General features: G+C 42.2%; 1 protein-coding gene across 2 annotated transcripts; it reads right to left on the reverse strand.

Annotated features, from left to right (window-relative positions):
* Nucleotides 1-660: 660 nt before the first annotated feature.
* On the reverse strand, nucleotides 661-5,297 carry fgf16 (fibroblast growth factor 16). 2 transcript variants are annotated; one of them, XM_023959249.1, is made up of 3 exons: nucleotides 4,054-5,297; nucleotides 3,126-3,229; nucleotides 661-1,763 (listed from the first exon to the last, which is right to left on the reverse strand). In XM_023959249.1, the coding sequence occupies exons 1-3, from the start codon at nucleotides 4,355-4,357 to the stop codon at nucleotides 1,521-1,523; spliced, it is 651 nt and encodes a 216-aa protein (XP_023815017.1). In that variant the 5' UTR covers nucleotides 4,358-5,297; the 3' UTR covers nucleotides 661-1,520. The 2 variants fall into 2 exon arrangements, with proteins under 2 accessions (XP_023815017.1, XP_023815016.1); XM_023959248.1 differs by having other exon boundaries at nucleotides 661-1,766; nucleotides 4,054-5,108.
* Between the last annotated feature and the right edge of the window lie 9,701 nt (nucleotides 5,298-14,998).

The following is a 14,998-nucleotide window of genomic DNA, read 5'->3' on the forward strand; positions in this document are numbered from 1 at the left end:
CTCTCACAGTGCACAGATATCTGCAAGCCCGAGGAACATTGCAACGCCTGCAGATGTTGAAATGTTGATCCCGTCCCATCTTAGCTCCAGATTACCGCCACCCAGCTCTGTGGCACATCCCCGCTGGTCCGGTGGTGCAGCAGGGGCCAGCTGTCTCTGTCCATTGAGGAGGCCCCCGCTGCAGCATGAGGCCCCCGCAGCGAACAACCAAGCACCGCTCGTAATCCACGCTGATGTGTAAAGCCAATTAGAAGTTGGGGTCTAGTTGCAGCAGGAATCTGATTTTGCACGGTGGATGTAAGCTGCCTAAGACCTCATGGAGACAAAAGCCGCCTGTGCACATCACTTCATAATGTGATCCCTGCTTGCTAAGGGCTTTATAATTGCAAATGGGAGGATTGTAAATGTGTTCCCTGGGAAAAACTGTCTCCTCCATATTTCCCCTAACTCAAAAATAATCAATTCTTCACAGTTACTTAATCAATTTAGGACTGAACGGACAAATGTCCTAAAAGCTTTTGAGTTTGATTCGTTTTAATACTTACGGATGCTCTCCTTTCGATTGCCTCAACTGCCAGCACCAGATTTTGGGGATAAAATTCCCCATACCAGTAGAAATTAATCCAAACTAAAGGAAAAATGTGCAACCATTCACATAAATAGCATACATCTGGTTTTAATTTTTACATCACACAAGCAAAAATAGTCTCTCACAATGAGTTATCAATAGTAAGACAATTTTATTGTCATGTTTTATGCAGTTCTTGTTATTTTTGTTCCCCCTTTCGTTTTGTTTTTTACTGTTTTTTGGCCTCATTTCAGTAGAATCTGCAGTCCAGAGAACTTCAAGTTCATTACAAAATAAAGTCTTTGCAATAAATAAATATATAGATTTACATTTATACTTTATATGTAGAAAATAAATATATGGTACATCTCATAAATAGGAACACCCAAATGTACACATCAGATGCCTGCAGGTTGTTCTTTTTTATAATGTTCCTGACACTACGAACATTACAAGTCACCATCTTTTAGCAGAACGTATCAGTTATTCTGTCAGGGAAGTGCTTTCATCCCAAGCGAACTCTTGTTTTAGAACTCTCCTTGATTCCTCATTTAAATGCGACGAATGGGAAGTTTGGGATCGTACTGGCACCCTTTTCTGACTTTGACCTTCTGGGGTTCATTTTCTAAGACCACAAAAGTCTCAGTATTTCATTTTTTTTGTGCTCCTCCATGAGCAGATAAATGTCACCTCAGTATCTACATTAAAAAAGATCAAATTATGGGTTAATGACTTCCTAATTGAGCCCACAAAACTCTTTCTGCAAAAGTGCCTTTCAGAAGTGAGCGCCGGAAGTCCACCGCCAAAAAAAGCAACAACACGACACTTCCGGGAGCAGGCGTTGATGCACACGACCTCCAGTAGAGAAAAGAGTACCCATGAAGTCCAGAATATCCAGAGCTACTCCTTCTGCTCTTTACTCCTTAATGGATCCAGTTAGGAAAGCACTGGGTCACCTGTACTGGAACACGTCCCGGTACGCCTGTGGAATCCTTTCAATCTCTACCGCCCTGGGTAAGAAGTGGGTTAGTTTTTGGTGTTTTTTAGTCCGGTTCCCCTCTCTGGGGGAGCCGTCTTTGTTAAGAGCCACATAATAGAGGCGCTCCGGGTCCGTGTGCTTGTAAAGGGTGGAAGCGTAGGTGTTGTACCAGTTCTCCTCAAACTGCTCCCGGAACACACATTCTGTGGTCAGCTTCTTCTGTGGGGAAATGGAAGCAACATGTCAACGAAGGAGAACGTGACCAAAAAAAACAAAAAAACAAATGATGTCGACACAAGCAGAGGAGGATGAGATGAAGCAGAGTTGAGGCAGGTGCTCATTATGAGTGGCCTTTTCCCTTTACACTCCTCCTGACCTTTCAGTCTCCTTGTGATGCATCAAGAACAGTAAACAGATCTGCGGTCGTTTTGCTCTTTCATCCAAAGTGAAGACTAAAAGGGAGTAACGCAGCTACACCACAGTCTACCTCCCCTTTAGGGAAGTGCAAAGGTTTCACCCCAAATCTTAGCTCGCATCCCATCCATCTTTCGTCCTTCCTCCTGTTATTCTTCGTGACCGATGCACACAACAAGATAAATGTTTGCATGTCTCAGTCTCCTGTTTAAAAAGCTCTTCGCAGTTCAATCAAATGCTGTGTTTGATTCCAGGAGCAACTTTGAAGATTGGCTCCCAGGAGCTGCTCTGCGTGGAGAAGCTGTTGTCTGTAAACACAGCCCAGAGGGTGCATGACTGGGCCAGCTCCATCCTAAAACAAAGCGGAAACCCCATCGGATCAAAAGCTCGTCAAGGTCTGCTGGTTGAAGGACGGAAGAGCCCCTCTATACCTGTTATCCTCCCCAAATCCAACCCCCTGGCCTCTCAAATTCAGACAGTCTTGTCTGCATTGCTCCCTCTGTCAGTAAGGTGACTCAGTCAGGTGTGCAACCCCCCCCTCTACCCCCCAAACACCCCAACAATCCCAAATCACTGCCTCCCAAATCAGCTCCCCCCACCTCCTTTCGTCTTTTCAGGGTTTGCCAGACTCTTGATGGTGCTGAGTAACAATATCTGCATTTTCCACACAATGACTCGCTTAAAAGGTAGCCTCTGTTCGAAACGTTTGGAGCCTGAACCCCTGAGAGGCCCTCAGGTAATGTCCTGGGAAACCTGATCCAGGCTGGCCCTCACATATTTCCCCCTTTCATTGTTTTTACCTCTGCTCTTTCCTGTATCTCTGTCTCCAGGTATTCAGCCTTCAAGAGCACTCACAGATTGAAGACTTTATAAAACTCTTTGAAAAAAACATTTCTATGTCGTTAACCTGTACAAACTTCTTAAAACAGCTTTTCCTTGAGGGCAAGACAAAAACATAAAAACATTGTTTTGTCTTTTCGGACTAGCTGCCGCATGTAAAAACCCAGATAAGACACTCTTCTCATTTGCCATGTCTTGCTGGATGATCAGTCAGGACAATAAAATAAACTTTAAAAGTTCTGAAGGAGACTCTGACCTTCACTGTGGGGACGGGACTCCAAAAAAAGAAAGACGTTTTTATTTATTTTTATTTTTTTTACTCACCGACCCATAGAGCTCTCCTTTCTCATTCATGCAGAGGTAAAGTCCAGCATCCACCCCTCTGATGCTGACCAGGCCCACTGCCAGGCTGATGAACTCTAAGATACCTGAGGTCAAACACATAAGCATGGTCACAGAAGCTCCGAAAAGATGTGAAAAGCGCCTGCAGCAAAGCTGCAGGTGGTTTCCGATTCCGATTGAGTCATCCTTTTTGTGCGAAGCCACTTTGCGATAGATAAACCTGATTACAGGTTACCTTATCTACATTTCCTGTACACGAGTGACTTATCATTCCACATTGTAATGATTTGAGGTTGTCTATAAAGTCTTTGCAAGCTCCCCACTGGCCACTAAAACAGCTTGAAAGACACTTTAATGAGGCTGAGATGTGAGCAACTTGTTTTCTGACTTAGGGGGAGTTACAGTAAAGGGAGCTTCCACTTCAAAGACAGGGCGGGGGGGAAGAAAAGTGGTAAATGTAAAAGCCACTGGCTGTTGTGATGCTGAAGTTAGTCAGAAAGGATCCAGCTGGTCTGGATGACTGGCAGAGGGCAGCTTACTGACACCTGGTCCCTATCTCCCCAACTCCATAGGCGCCAGAGGATGACAGAGAAGATCCGTTTTATTTGGTGTGGGAGTTTGTTCCATGTCAAAGCTGCCTCTGTCAGGACCCCCCCCCCCCCCCCCCCCCATGAGTGTAATAAATCCATGCGTCAAAAGTATTAAATTAGCAGATATGCCCCTTTTTTTTTCAACAGCTGGGATATGCGCACATCTATCCGACTCCAAATTGGAACTTTACGCACAAACTATGACTGCTGTCTTCATTTAACTTTTTAAATAAAAGTTAAGTACAGAAAAAAAACGTGTTAAATATGGCCGAGAAATGCAAATTTGATTGTTTTTACGCCATCATTTATAAGCTGCTTACCAAATCTGCTGTGGTCCTGCCTGGTCCCGTACACGGTGCCGTTGGGTAATATTTCCAGCTGGAAGCCCGTTCTGCAGTAGAGCTGCCGCCGCCTCAGGATCCCCTTGAGGTGCCCAAAATCTGTTGGCGACCCCCGCTGCAGTCTGCCTTCAATCTGCCCCAGCCGCTCGTCCAGCCCCGCCGGAGCCTCCGCCAGGGGCACGTTCCCCAGCGCAGGAAGGCTTTGTAAATCCAAGTCGAGCGTCCCCACAAACGTCCCGACCTCTGCCATCGTATGCACAGCTGTCAGATTCAGCACGGGCATTTTCACATGTACACGGAGAGAGCTGCGGAAGGACAAAAGTTTACACAAGTCCGGTCCATGCACGCCAAACACGTCCAGGTGCGCGCCGTGCCCCTCCACAAAACGTCCTCTCAGTTTATTGATAGTCCTCTGGTGCAATCATGAGTTTGATATCTGTGGTTATCAAAGGGAAAGAGGCTATTATATACAAACTCCCCACGCATTCTCACATTGGATATTCAGATAGAAGCCACGCCTGGCTGGCATCCCTTCTTCTTGAGCGCATCAGTTTGCCTTCCTTAATTTGCGCTTTTCTCTCCAACTTTTTACATCTGATGGTGCCGCTGCGACTGATATCAGAGCACTGCTCCACCACCAATTTGTCATCGCATTTGTCATCCGATCACTTCAACCCTTAAGAATCTTTGCTCCTGTTGATTCTTCCCTGGCTGTTAACCGCTTATCCAATTACAGGGATCTTTGGGAACAGATTTTACGCTGCGTAAAGTTCCAAAAAAGGTCCACAAGTGAAAGAACGGCAGTTAAAAGCAAATATTAGCATTACGCTGACTTTGAAAAGTAACAACTGTCTTGCTTCTGGTTCACACTGTAAGCAACAAAAAGGGGGAAAAAAAGCACAATATAAGGTTTAACCCCAAAGAAAATCGAAGTAACCCGTGCCCTCTCAGAGTAATCCAGCCTCCTGCGCAAGTTTCAAGCCCAACTGTCGCCGTGGGACGTTTTCATGGGCACATTTCTCCACCTCCTTTCTGGAAGCAGGTGCCTCCTCACCCTCTGCAGGACGTTTGCAAGAAGCTCCAGCCAAACTTGTAACTGGCAGACATGGAAGGGGGGAAATCCAAATACCAAAGATGTGAAGGATTTAATCTGACTGATGAAGGGATTTGTGAATCATCAGAGGCACTTTGATTTAGAAAAAAAATTGTTGAAAGGTTGCGTGCTCAAAATGTAAAAAAAAATGACTATTTAAATACTGAAACTCATAAAAGCCTGAAGAACACGCTAAAATGAATCCTTTGGAGAGAAAAAAAACTGTTTGATGTGTGTCACCCTGCAACTTTGAAGAGAACACAGGAACATAGAGCAAGACTAATGCATAATCATTTATGACAGATTGGGGATTTTTGTGCTTCTCTTGTGCACAATTGTAGCACAGGTCCTGACTTGCAGGAAAGTAAAAAAAAAAAGGCAAGAAAAACGCAGCTGTTTTGGTGAGGACTTTATTTCTCTGTGAGGATAGAAATGAAAACAAACTGGAGTGTTTTAATTAGTTAACTGCTCCTGCAGGTATCTGTGACAGCAGGTTGGTTTGGAAGGAGGAGGAGGAAGGCGTGATAACACGAATAACACCACTTAGCTAGTAGGCATGTTATTTTAGACATCTCCAAGCTGCTCCCTGAAACCCCCTTCCTCAGGGGAGGGGGCTTTCTCACTTCCAAACTGCTCATGGTGGAACTCCACAGCTTCCCTGCAGAGAACTGGGATTTATGACACAGCAAATGGTGACAAATCCAGTGTTTGAGCGTATGTGATTGTCCTCATGTCACTGTCAAGCTTTAGAGACATTTCTTGACTTCTTGTTTTAGGGCTAATCTATCAACATTTGTGGTGCAATCTATTTGAAAGTGGATGTTGGTGGCTTTGGAGTCCCTCTGAGTGGGATTCACTATGATGGACCTTCCCAAAGCGTGCAGGCCTCTTTCACTGCTACTAATTATGCCACTATAAATCTTATGGGTGTGTCACGGCTGCATTGAAGTCAGAGGAGGGACGGTGGCTTTCAGCTGGTGTGGGATATGAAAGGTGGTGGGGGTGATGAATGCCCATGGGCCTCCCCTTGATGAATTGGGCGAAGGGGTTGACGAGGAGTCACTGATGGTCAGGCTTTGTGCGAAAAGGCACTAGGGCCTCGCCGCTGGGCAGGATGAAAGGAGCATTCGTTGCAGTTATAGGGTGGAAGGATTAAAAAAAGGGGGGGGGGGGGGAAGAGATCAAAACTAACAAAAAATGAGAAGAAACAACCAATCCTCTTTTCTTTTTCTGCTGTCCATCCATTTGACACCAAACTAAAAAGCTAAACTCTGACTGTGCTGAATTTTGATCTCTTTGTTATTTAGCAACATCTGTTTGCTGGTCACTCAAACCTTTTAGGTGACACAGCAGATTTATGGCTGCAGATTAAAAAAAGGAGTTAAAATGTTCCCATATGCTGAGAACCTGCAGAGGATATAGAAATGAAGATAATGACCTACAGCTTTGAAGTTTTTTTCCCCATGATGCTCTGTGAGTGAGTTCAAATTGAACACGAAGTTACACTTGCAGTGCTGGGAGCTGAAAGGCATCTCACCTGTGTGTCCGCCTTGGACAAGCATCACATGTCCTCTTTAAAGCAAAGGTCTGCTAGAACAAACAAAGCCTGAACAAACAGAGGTTAATTTAATGTAAGGAATGAGAATTTACACATCTTCATTTGAAGAGTAAATAAGCAAAAGAATGAAATGAAACCCTTTTTGGAAAAGACTTTCAATGAATTTAAAGGCATTTAAAAAAAAAAGACATGTTAAAAAGAACATGGTGTAACTTTGATTTCTTAAACTTTGCAAACAAGTTTGTGTTTTTAAAGTAAATCCACTGTTTAATGAGGTTCTTGTTTTTTTTGGGTGATTTAACATGTTCTTGTGGCATTTTTCTAATGATAGAGGACATACATAAAGTAAACTAAGATTAACGTTGCATTTCTGAGTTTTCTTTATACAAATCTTTATGAATCAGGAGCCGACAAAAACACACCTTCGGAAAATGCTTTTACCTGTGACGTATAAGCTACTAAAGTGGGCAACAAGTTCCCTGCTCTGCTTCATTCTGATGCATCCACTTGCAGACAAACAGATCCATGTACGTCTTTGTTTTCCTCGTCTGAGATGGGATCTGTCTCAAAACTGTACAGCTGGATAGCTCCAATATTGCTTGCCATTCTTGTTACTCCAGTAATGTCACGCTGGGGTTGTGAGGGGCTGTAAGCTAGCAGGACAGAGTGTAAACAAAGGGATGATGGAAAGTAAGAGCGAGCGTACTCTGCAAGAAAAGTCCTGCCCACAACTCAGAAGTGAAATGTGTACTGCCACTCTGCAGAAACTATTTTCTAGAAAACGATGCAGTTTTCTGGATTTTGGCTAAAAACAATATGATCATAATTAAAAGACCACTGGGAATGGTTTTACAAAAGATGATTAGAGTGGAACTATTATAATTTGGACAGAAGGTGTTCTGATCTGATTTGAATTTGCTTTCAGGTTCGATCATTGTTGCTGTTAAGCCTCAATATTTTTGTCTCAAAAAAAAACAAAGTGACCTCCAAAATGAGACAACTGGGGTTCAGGGATAACATGTCCATCAAAAGGCCACACTCCCTTAAAGTACTGCGTCGGATTATCTTCTTCCTCTTTCGGCTTCTCCCATCAGGGGTCGCCACAGTGAACAAGTCGCATGGTAAACTTGGCAATGTTTTACGCCGGATGACCTTCCTGATGCAACCTTCTCAAACTGGGCTTGGGACCAGCACAGAGGTAGAGAAGGGAACAGGGAGCAGCCTGGAGTCGAACCCTGGTTTCACGGATGGAAGGCGCCGCAAACCAGCACGAGCTAAACCGTCTCCCACTGCATTGGATTATAAAAAACAAAAAAACAAGATAATGAGGCAAACATGGACCCTTCCTATAAGTTGTTATTGATTGCTGAACAAGAGACACTGGAAAATAAACTTGTTTATGTTTGCAAGAACAAGGGTGGCTTTGTTGGTAAGCCACCTACTGGCTAACTGGTGAACTAAACTGGTTCCAGTTGGAATTTAAAAAAAAGAAAACCCTGTGCTTTTATGTTGACATTTTTTTCATTTCCACAAGTAATGTTTAAAAGATACACAATGAAAGCGTGCCAAGAAGCAAAGAATCACTGAGGAGTATGTGTATTCTCCTGGACCATGGAATGATCATTACCAAAGTTGTTGTTTTGTTTGCTCTTTCTTTTTTCAGCTGAGGCGTCTTATTTCCTCCCTCTTTTTTTATAGGGGGTTTGGTGTTTGGTCGTGTCTGTCTGTCGTCGTCAGGTGTTTCTCGGATGTTGGCGTTATTACGTCAAATGTTTCATTTTGTTGTTTTGTTGTTATGAGTGTTGTTAAGTGGGAGTTTGGATTTTTGTTAGCATAAGCTTCTTCCATTCCGCTTTCAAATACCATTTTCCAAGTCATGTGTAGACTTATTTTTTTTTTCAGGTAAATGTTGATTTGATTTGAAATAAACTTGTTACCTTGTATAATCAAAAAAACATTTTTTGGAGCCAGATCATACAGGCGAAATGGATGATTTCACTTTTATTTTTGCATTTGTTGGAGTGCCTCCAGATTCCAGTTGACTGGTCCGTGCTCCTGTACCTGACCAAGTACCTCTTCTCTGGCTTGTCTCTACTACTGCTCCTACACTTGGCTGCAGATCCTGCCTAGATAGTTAGATAAGTTCATTCTTCTCTTAGAGTTCTGGTACATCGCCCATCCATCCTGGGGGAGGATCCCTCCTTCATGTGGACACCCCTGAGGTTTCTTTGTTTTTTCCGGAGTCCAGAGTTTTTCCTTACTGCGAAGGAGGCAGGGATGCCCAATTTAGTTTAGTCTGTTTAGTTGTTCAGTTTAGTATTTTTCTATTCAATTTTATGTATTCATGATCCTTTTTTAATTTTATGTTTACTTTACAATTACCAGTACTAAGCCCATTGGACGACTGTTGTTGTGATTGTGGGTTGTACAAATAAAATTGAATTGAACTGAATTGAAATTGTTCTTTCATACAGCTTTTGCCAGAGATGCAAGTGACACACTTTGTCTGTAGGTTAAGTTGTTTTTCATTTTTTTCCACCATAACTGAATCACTGGTGACCTCTCCGCCCTGTGATGAATGTCTAGTTTAGAAGAAGACCTCCTGCTACTCCTGATGCCCCGCATGTAATCATCAGATCTTGGATCAGGTTCCTCGAAGCCCTCTTAACCTCATCCCAGAGAGGGCATGAAGAAGAAAAAAAGGCTGACTCAGAGTCAGCGGCTAACACCCGGTTAACAAGGCCACAAGAAGGGGTCAGACCCCCCACCCAATACCCCTTACTTAATGTGCGCTTTCTAGCAGTTTCTCATGTAGAGGCTGTTTTCTGCAGAGTGGAACTGCAAACTCCCAGAGAAAGCATATCATCTGTTCTTATTTTACCTTTTGTCAAGCAGCATATGGAAAATGATCTTCACTGTAAGTTATTTGCAGAGCTGGATTCCATGTTATTTCATTCTCTAGCAGAGACATAACAGAGAGGGTCTCCTCTTTCACGCAGGTGGTCCTTCAGCCTTGTTCAAGGGCGCCGTGTGCGTTGGTTCAGGGTTTGGGGGGGGGGACACAGACAGATGCATACGAATTTAGGTAATGGTGTAACATTTCAGCGCCTGCTTTCCTTGGCCGCCCCGTGTGAAGATAGTGTTAATTAATTTGTTTGCTTTGCTTTCAAGCTCAAACGAAAGGAGCCCTCCGGCTTTGAGGAGCCACTAGAATGCAAGCAACACAGTCTAAAACCAACATTTGTTGTACAAATTGCTTGCATGTGTTCTTGGGAGAGGAGAACAAAACAAAAAAAAACTCCTAAAAACACCAAAGATGTCTAGCTTGTTTACTTTTTTTATTTAAAGAAAAATGTTGGAATTTCAGGTTTTTTCTTTTATAGGTGATTCTTCCAAACCCTTTTGTCAGACTTAAACTAAAGAAGCAAAACCTAAGTTTATTCATGAAATATATTTTTTCACGAGTTTTAAGATTGTTTTGTGGAATTTTATAAAGATCCACTCAGATGAAAATCATGTTTTTGGTGTTTTTAATATGTTTTTGTAGAATAACATATTAAGAAAATTAAGCTTAAAATTGCATTTCTGACTATTTCTTTATTCAAATCTTTGTGAATCAGGTGCAGACAAAAAAATGCTGTTGGTAAACGACTAATGGCGTAGGTGCTACAATGCATTTACTTGTAGATGGCAAAATCTATGTTCGTCTTTGTTTTCCTCGTCTGAGCTGGCATCTGGATCAAAACTGTACGGCTGCATAGCTCAGATATTGTTAGCCATCTTTGTTGCACGGGTAATGTTAGTTTGGGGGTGTGAGGGGGGCTGTAAGCTCGTGGGAGAACATTTCAGCAGATGGATGATGGGAAGTGGGGGAAGGCATACTTTGCGCCAACAGTCCTGCAAACAACTCAGAGATGAAATTCAAAATATCTATTGCTGCTCTGCAGAAACTATGTCCTAGAAAACAACAAGTTTTTGATTTTGGCTAATCATAATTAGATAAAAAAAACACAGGGAACGCTTTTAAAATAGATCAAAAGATGATCGGAGTGGGACTTAAAAAGTTTATTTTTAACTCTTTCGCATCACAGATTATGCATAAAGTTTACAAGTTTACAAGACATGCTAGTTAGTTTGCATTGGCATGCGATGCTCCACCTGTGTGTCCTCCCTGCTGACAGAACAGTGCAGCAGCAACAGCGTGAGCTCCTTGCAGTTTAACGTTTGAGAGTGAATATGTGTGATCATGATCAGGGAACAGGCCCTCTGAGCATGACTATTATTCTTACTACAACACAGAGCAGGAATCTACCCTCAAACAGATGTTAGGAGCCCTTTGTTGAGCTCTTGGCACATAGCCCACCTCTACCTATCTGCACAGCTATTTACATGGCAATCCAAATGCTTTGTTTTTTTTCTTCTTCCCTCGAAGCGTTTGAAATAAAATACCTGGCCTTATGTAAACTTTGATCAATCAAACATACTAATTTGTTTAGCCGGGTTAGACAGTGACAGACTGACGCAGGTTCAGTTACACAAAGATGAAAATGGCCAGACATCGTCCATCTCAGAATATCTCAAGGATGACGCCAGCTTTCACACTGCTCTTTATATTTAGTTATTTCCTTTCGAAAAAAGGCCAAATATATCCCCCTAAAAAAACCCTCTACCTGGTACACTGAATTATCACCCCTTCAAGTCTGAGCAGATGTGGAAGAAAAAGATTTATAATCATAATTATTCCAGGAATTAGAGTTTATATTTGCTTTTGCACCACTGTCATGAAGTCTGGTTTGGTTGCAGTTATTTAGAGAGTGCAAAACAGGAGTAAGAGTATTTGTGAGATACGTTTTTCATACTTTGATTGAAGTTATTTATTCAATTACCAGGTTTTGCACGAGTGGGATATAAACCTTATGTGGGAAACAAGTTTTCACGTAATTTACAACCTGGTTGCAAGAGAAACGACTCCTGAAAACAAGCAATCAGGCCATATTGATTAATAACTTAAAAAATAAAGAAGTGAGGAATGTGTCAGCCCATCAGAACTTCAAGAAACTACAATAGCTTGGTGACATATTAGCAGTTATCCAGCAGGAATCAAAAAGCTAGTCGAATTCTGCAAAAAAGCAAAAGCTAAGGCCAACAGAGAAGAAATTTCAAGGTTAATGTAACAAAAAAAGAATAAATTTAGAATTTTCTGGTGCAAAAAAGTCAGAAAATCCTTTATGAGCACAACTACAAACATGCTCTCTGTTTTTTTGCATCTAATACTTTCTATATTAAAGAATTCTCAACTAAAATAAAAAGTCAAATCGTAAATTCTGTGCATTTGAGCTAAGAGCTACTTCAAAGCACTGAAAAAAAAGGAAAAGATTGCGTTCACATTAGGATAATTTGACTTATTGTGACTAAAAGCTGGTCCTCGTCTGCACGAAACTCAATTTACTGAGCACCCTTCCTCCAACTGAAAGTGAAGGAAGGTCTGCAGAGACCCTGAAGTTGGCCAGCTCGTCAGTAGAGGGTGCTGATGTTTTCTCCTTTCAGAGCTCAGACAACATCTCATATTGCCTCAGAATCATGCAATGTCACGCAATGACAAATAGAGATACATCAGATTATTAAAGGGGGGAGGGTGTTCAGGGGGTGACGCAGGTTGAAATTTTTTTCTTTTATTTTATTCCTAATTCTTTAACATTCCTGCCTGTCACGATACAAAAACAGAGCTGAGTCCAAGTCTGAATATCCTGGCGTGATTGGTCGAGTTCCTTCTTAGTTTCTGTGATCAAGGTCGGTTCGGCCTCTGACGTAATTTTGCCGTTTTTCTCCCTTTTGCTGTTTGGTTGGTTTTTGTTTTAACTAAACTCTCAGCTTGGGTGTTTTAGCGGGGGTAATTTGAAGTCAAAGTCTCAGTGTGGAGTTTTGCAGACCTGTGTCTGGATAAATATGTGCTTACAAAAAGAAAAGAACAGAGGAAAGATTTTGCTTTGCATGTTATTTGACAAGATATGACCTCATTTTTTGGCAAAAAAGAAAATATTAAATGCATAAGTCAATGGATCAAGCCTTGATTTGAACCAAAGGTTCAAAACAAAAGGAAAAAGAAAACTTAAGTCCTCAACATCTCTGTCTTTGATGTTTTTGAGGCCCACAGTTGTTTGGTGGAAAAAAGGTCGGAGCTGCCAGAAACAAGGCTGGAGGCTGAGACAGGTGCACGGCGTTCATCACATCCTGATGCTCCAGACTGAGGGCCAAGATGTTGTTCCTAAAATATTGGACGCGTTTGTTAACAGATGGAGACGTGCTGGCAAAACATTACCTCACTTTGTTCAGAAGCATGGGAGGGAACGGGTCCGCGTGGAAAGCAGCGTTTAATTTTAAACGACATGAAGGATGCTGACTTATAAATATGAGAGAGACGGAGAGATCAGTCAAAGTTTCATTCCTACTCGCATGTCCAAGAATTATAGACCTGGATAATATGAAATGGCTTTATTGAGCTGTCTGCAAAAAAGCTTGCAACTTTTTAAATTTTTTTATTTCCATGCATTGATTACAACATCCAGCTGCAAATTGTGCAAAACCACAAGAAAGTTTGGGATTTGAATTGGTTACTGTTTAAGCTTCTCTTAGCTTGTACTACAACATTTTCCTCTTCTGCAGTTACAGCTGGCATCAATATGGTAGCAGGACTTCTTTTTCTGCCCCATCTCTGGAAAGTTATATTCATGTAGCTAATCAGTTTAAAAGATAATGGAAACAGAGATTGTTTACAGAGGTTGGGCCCTTGGAAATGGAGTAATCAGTGCCTTGAAAGGGGTTTCTGTCCGTGGAAAGTGAGCAACACTAATGCAACTCTCCATCTCTAACAAGCTCTCCAACGCAGCCCTGATGTCATTGCAGATAGAAGATAGAGTACCTTACTCTCCATGACGCTCCGTTTGCAACGTTTTACAAACAGGGCACCTGTCAGCCAGATGTGTCTGAGTAATGAATAAAACACAGGATGAAGTAAGCGTTTTGACAAAAATCTCCATAGAAAAATTAATCACAGGCTTAATTTCTTCTCAGCCCCATTGCTTAACATGCTGCTGTGATTTATGTGGCAAGAGATTGATTTGTTTCAGGGTGAAACGCTGGATTACTCCGAGGAGAGACACCGACTCAAAGCTCAAGTCAACATTTCACGCCTTCACAAGCAAATGGATTAAATGCTCATTTTGACATAAACCGCATTACATAGAGAACAACTGTCATTTCTGTTCCCTGAGGTTTTTATTTGCACGGCTCACACGCTGTTGTTTGTTGGCCGGACCATTCAATCCAGTCCTCGAAGAGACACGTGGGGCCCCAGTTTAATTGTGGAGTAAAGCCATGAAAGTAATTATCGGTATCTCAGATCTCATCCAGTGGAGGGCGAGGAACATGTGTTTAGGATTTGGACTCGTAGGGTTACCCCCTTCGCCAGCCAAACACAAATTGGATCTTTTCACAGAGGGGCGCTCAGTGTGACTTTGTATTTATCAACATGTCTCCTAACAAAAAAACAAGATCTTGGAGGAAGATTGGGCAGATAGAGGAACTGAATCCAAGAAGACAGCAGGCCTGATGAGATCGGGCAGATGCAGATTTGACGAAACCGTTGGCCGCTCCGGGCCTCTCCAGTTCGGCAAAAAAAGCGCAAATGTCCATCTCTGTCCGTGAATTTCTTTAGTTCAAAACAGTCTGCTTCAGAAATCCTTTTAGCACAAAGCACGAACTGGCTTTCTTTGCCCTGTGACTGATCAGATTTAAAGCAGCAGGTCCTTTTTGGAGAGGGAGATGATGGGTGTGAGTCTTAAGTCTCATGTCAGAGTCCACTCTTTCCAAAACTGTCAGTTGAGCCGCAGAGAGAGGCTGAGAGTCAGTTCTCCACCTCTGACCAATGGCTCTGGCATGTTCTGCTCTGGTATGGCGACGTCCACGGGGAATCTTTATTATAATCAGAAAACAGAGCAGAAACCTCCTATAAAGTCCCACAATAAAGTGTAAAAGAGATAGTGTGGGCTGTTCTGGTGAGGTGACACATCACCATAAAAATGTAATTTATCTTTTGGGAGTGGACTTGATCACACTGTCCTTGTTTCTTCAATAAAACACCTTTTTGTACTTCAACAAAGAGAAATAATTAAGTTTTTCTTGTGGTGTTGCTGCTGTCACATATTGAAAGAGTAATGTAAGAGGTTTATAAAGCAATGAATGTCTTCCAGAGGTATCCATTTGTGTAATGCGGG

The sequence above is a fragment of the Oryzias latipes genome, chromosome 10, assembly GCF_002234675.1.
Source record: "Oryzias latipes chromosome 10, ASM223467v1".
Lineage (NCBI taxonomy): Eukaryota > Metazoa > Chordata > Actinopteri > Beloniformes > Adrianichthyidae > Oryzias > Oryzias latipes.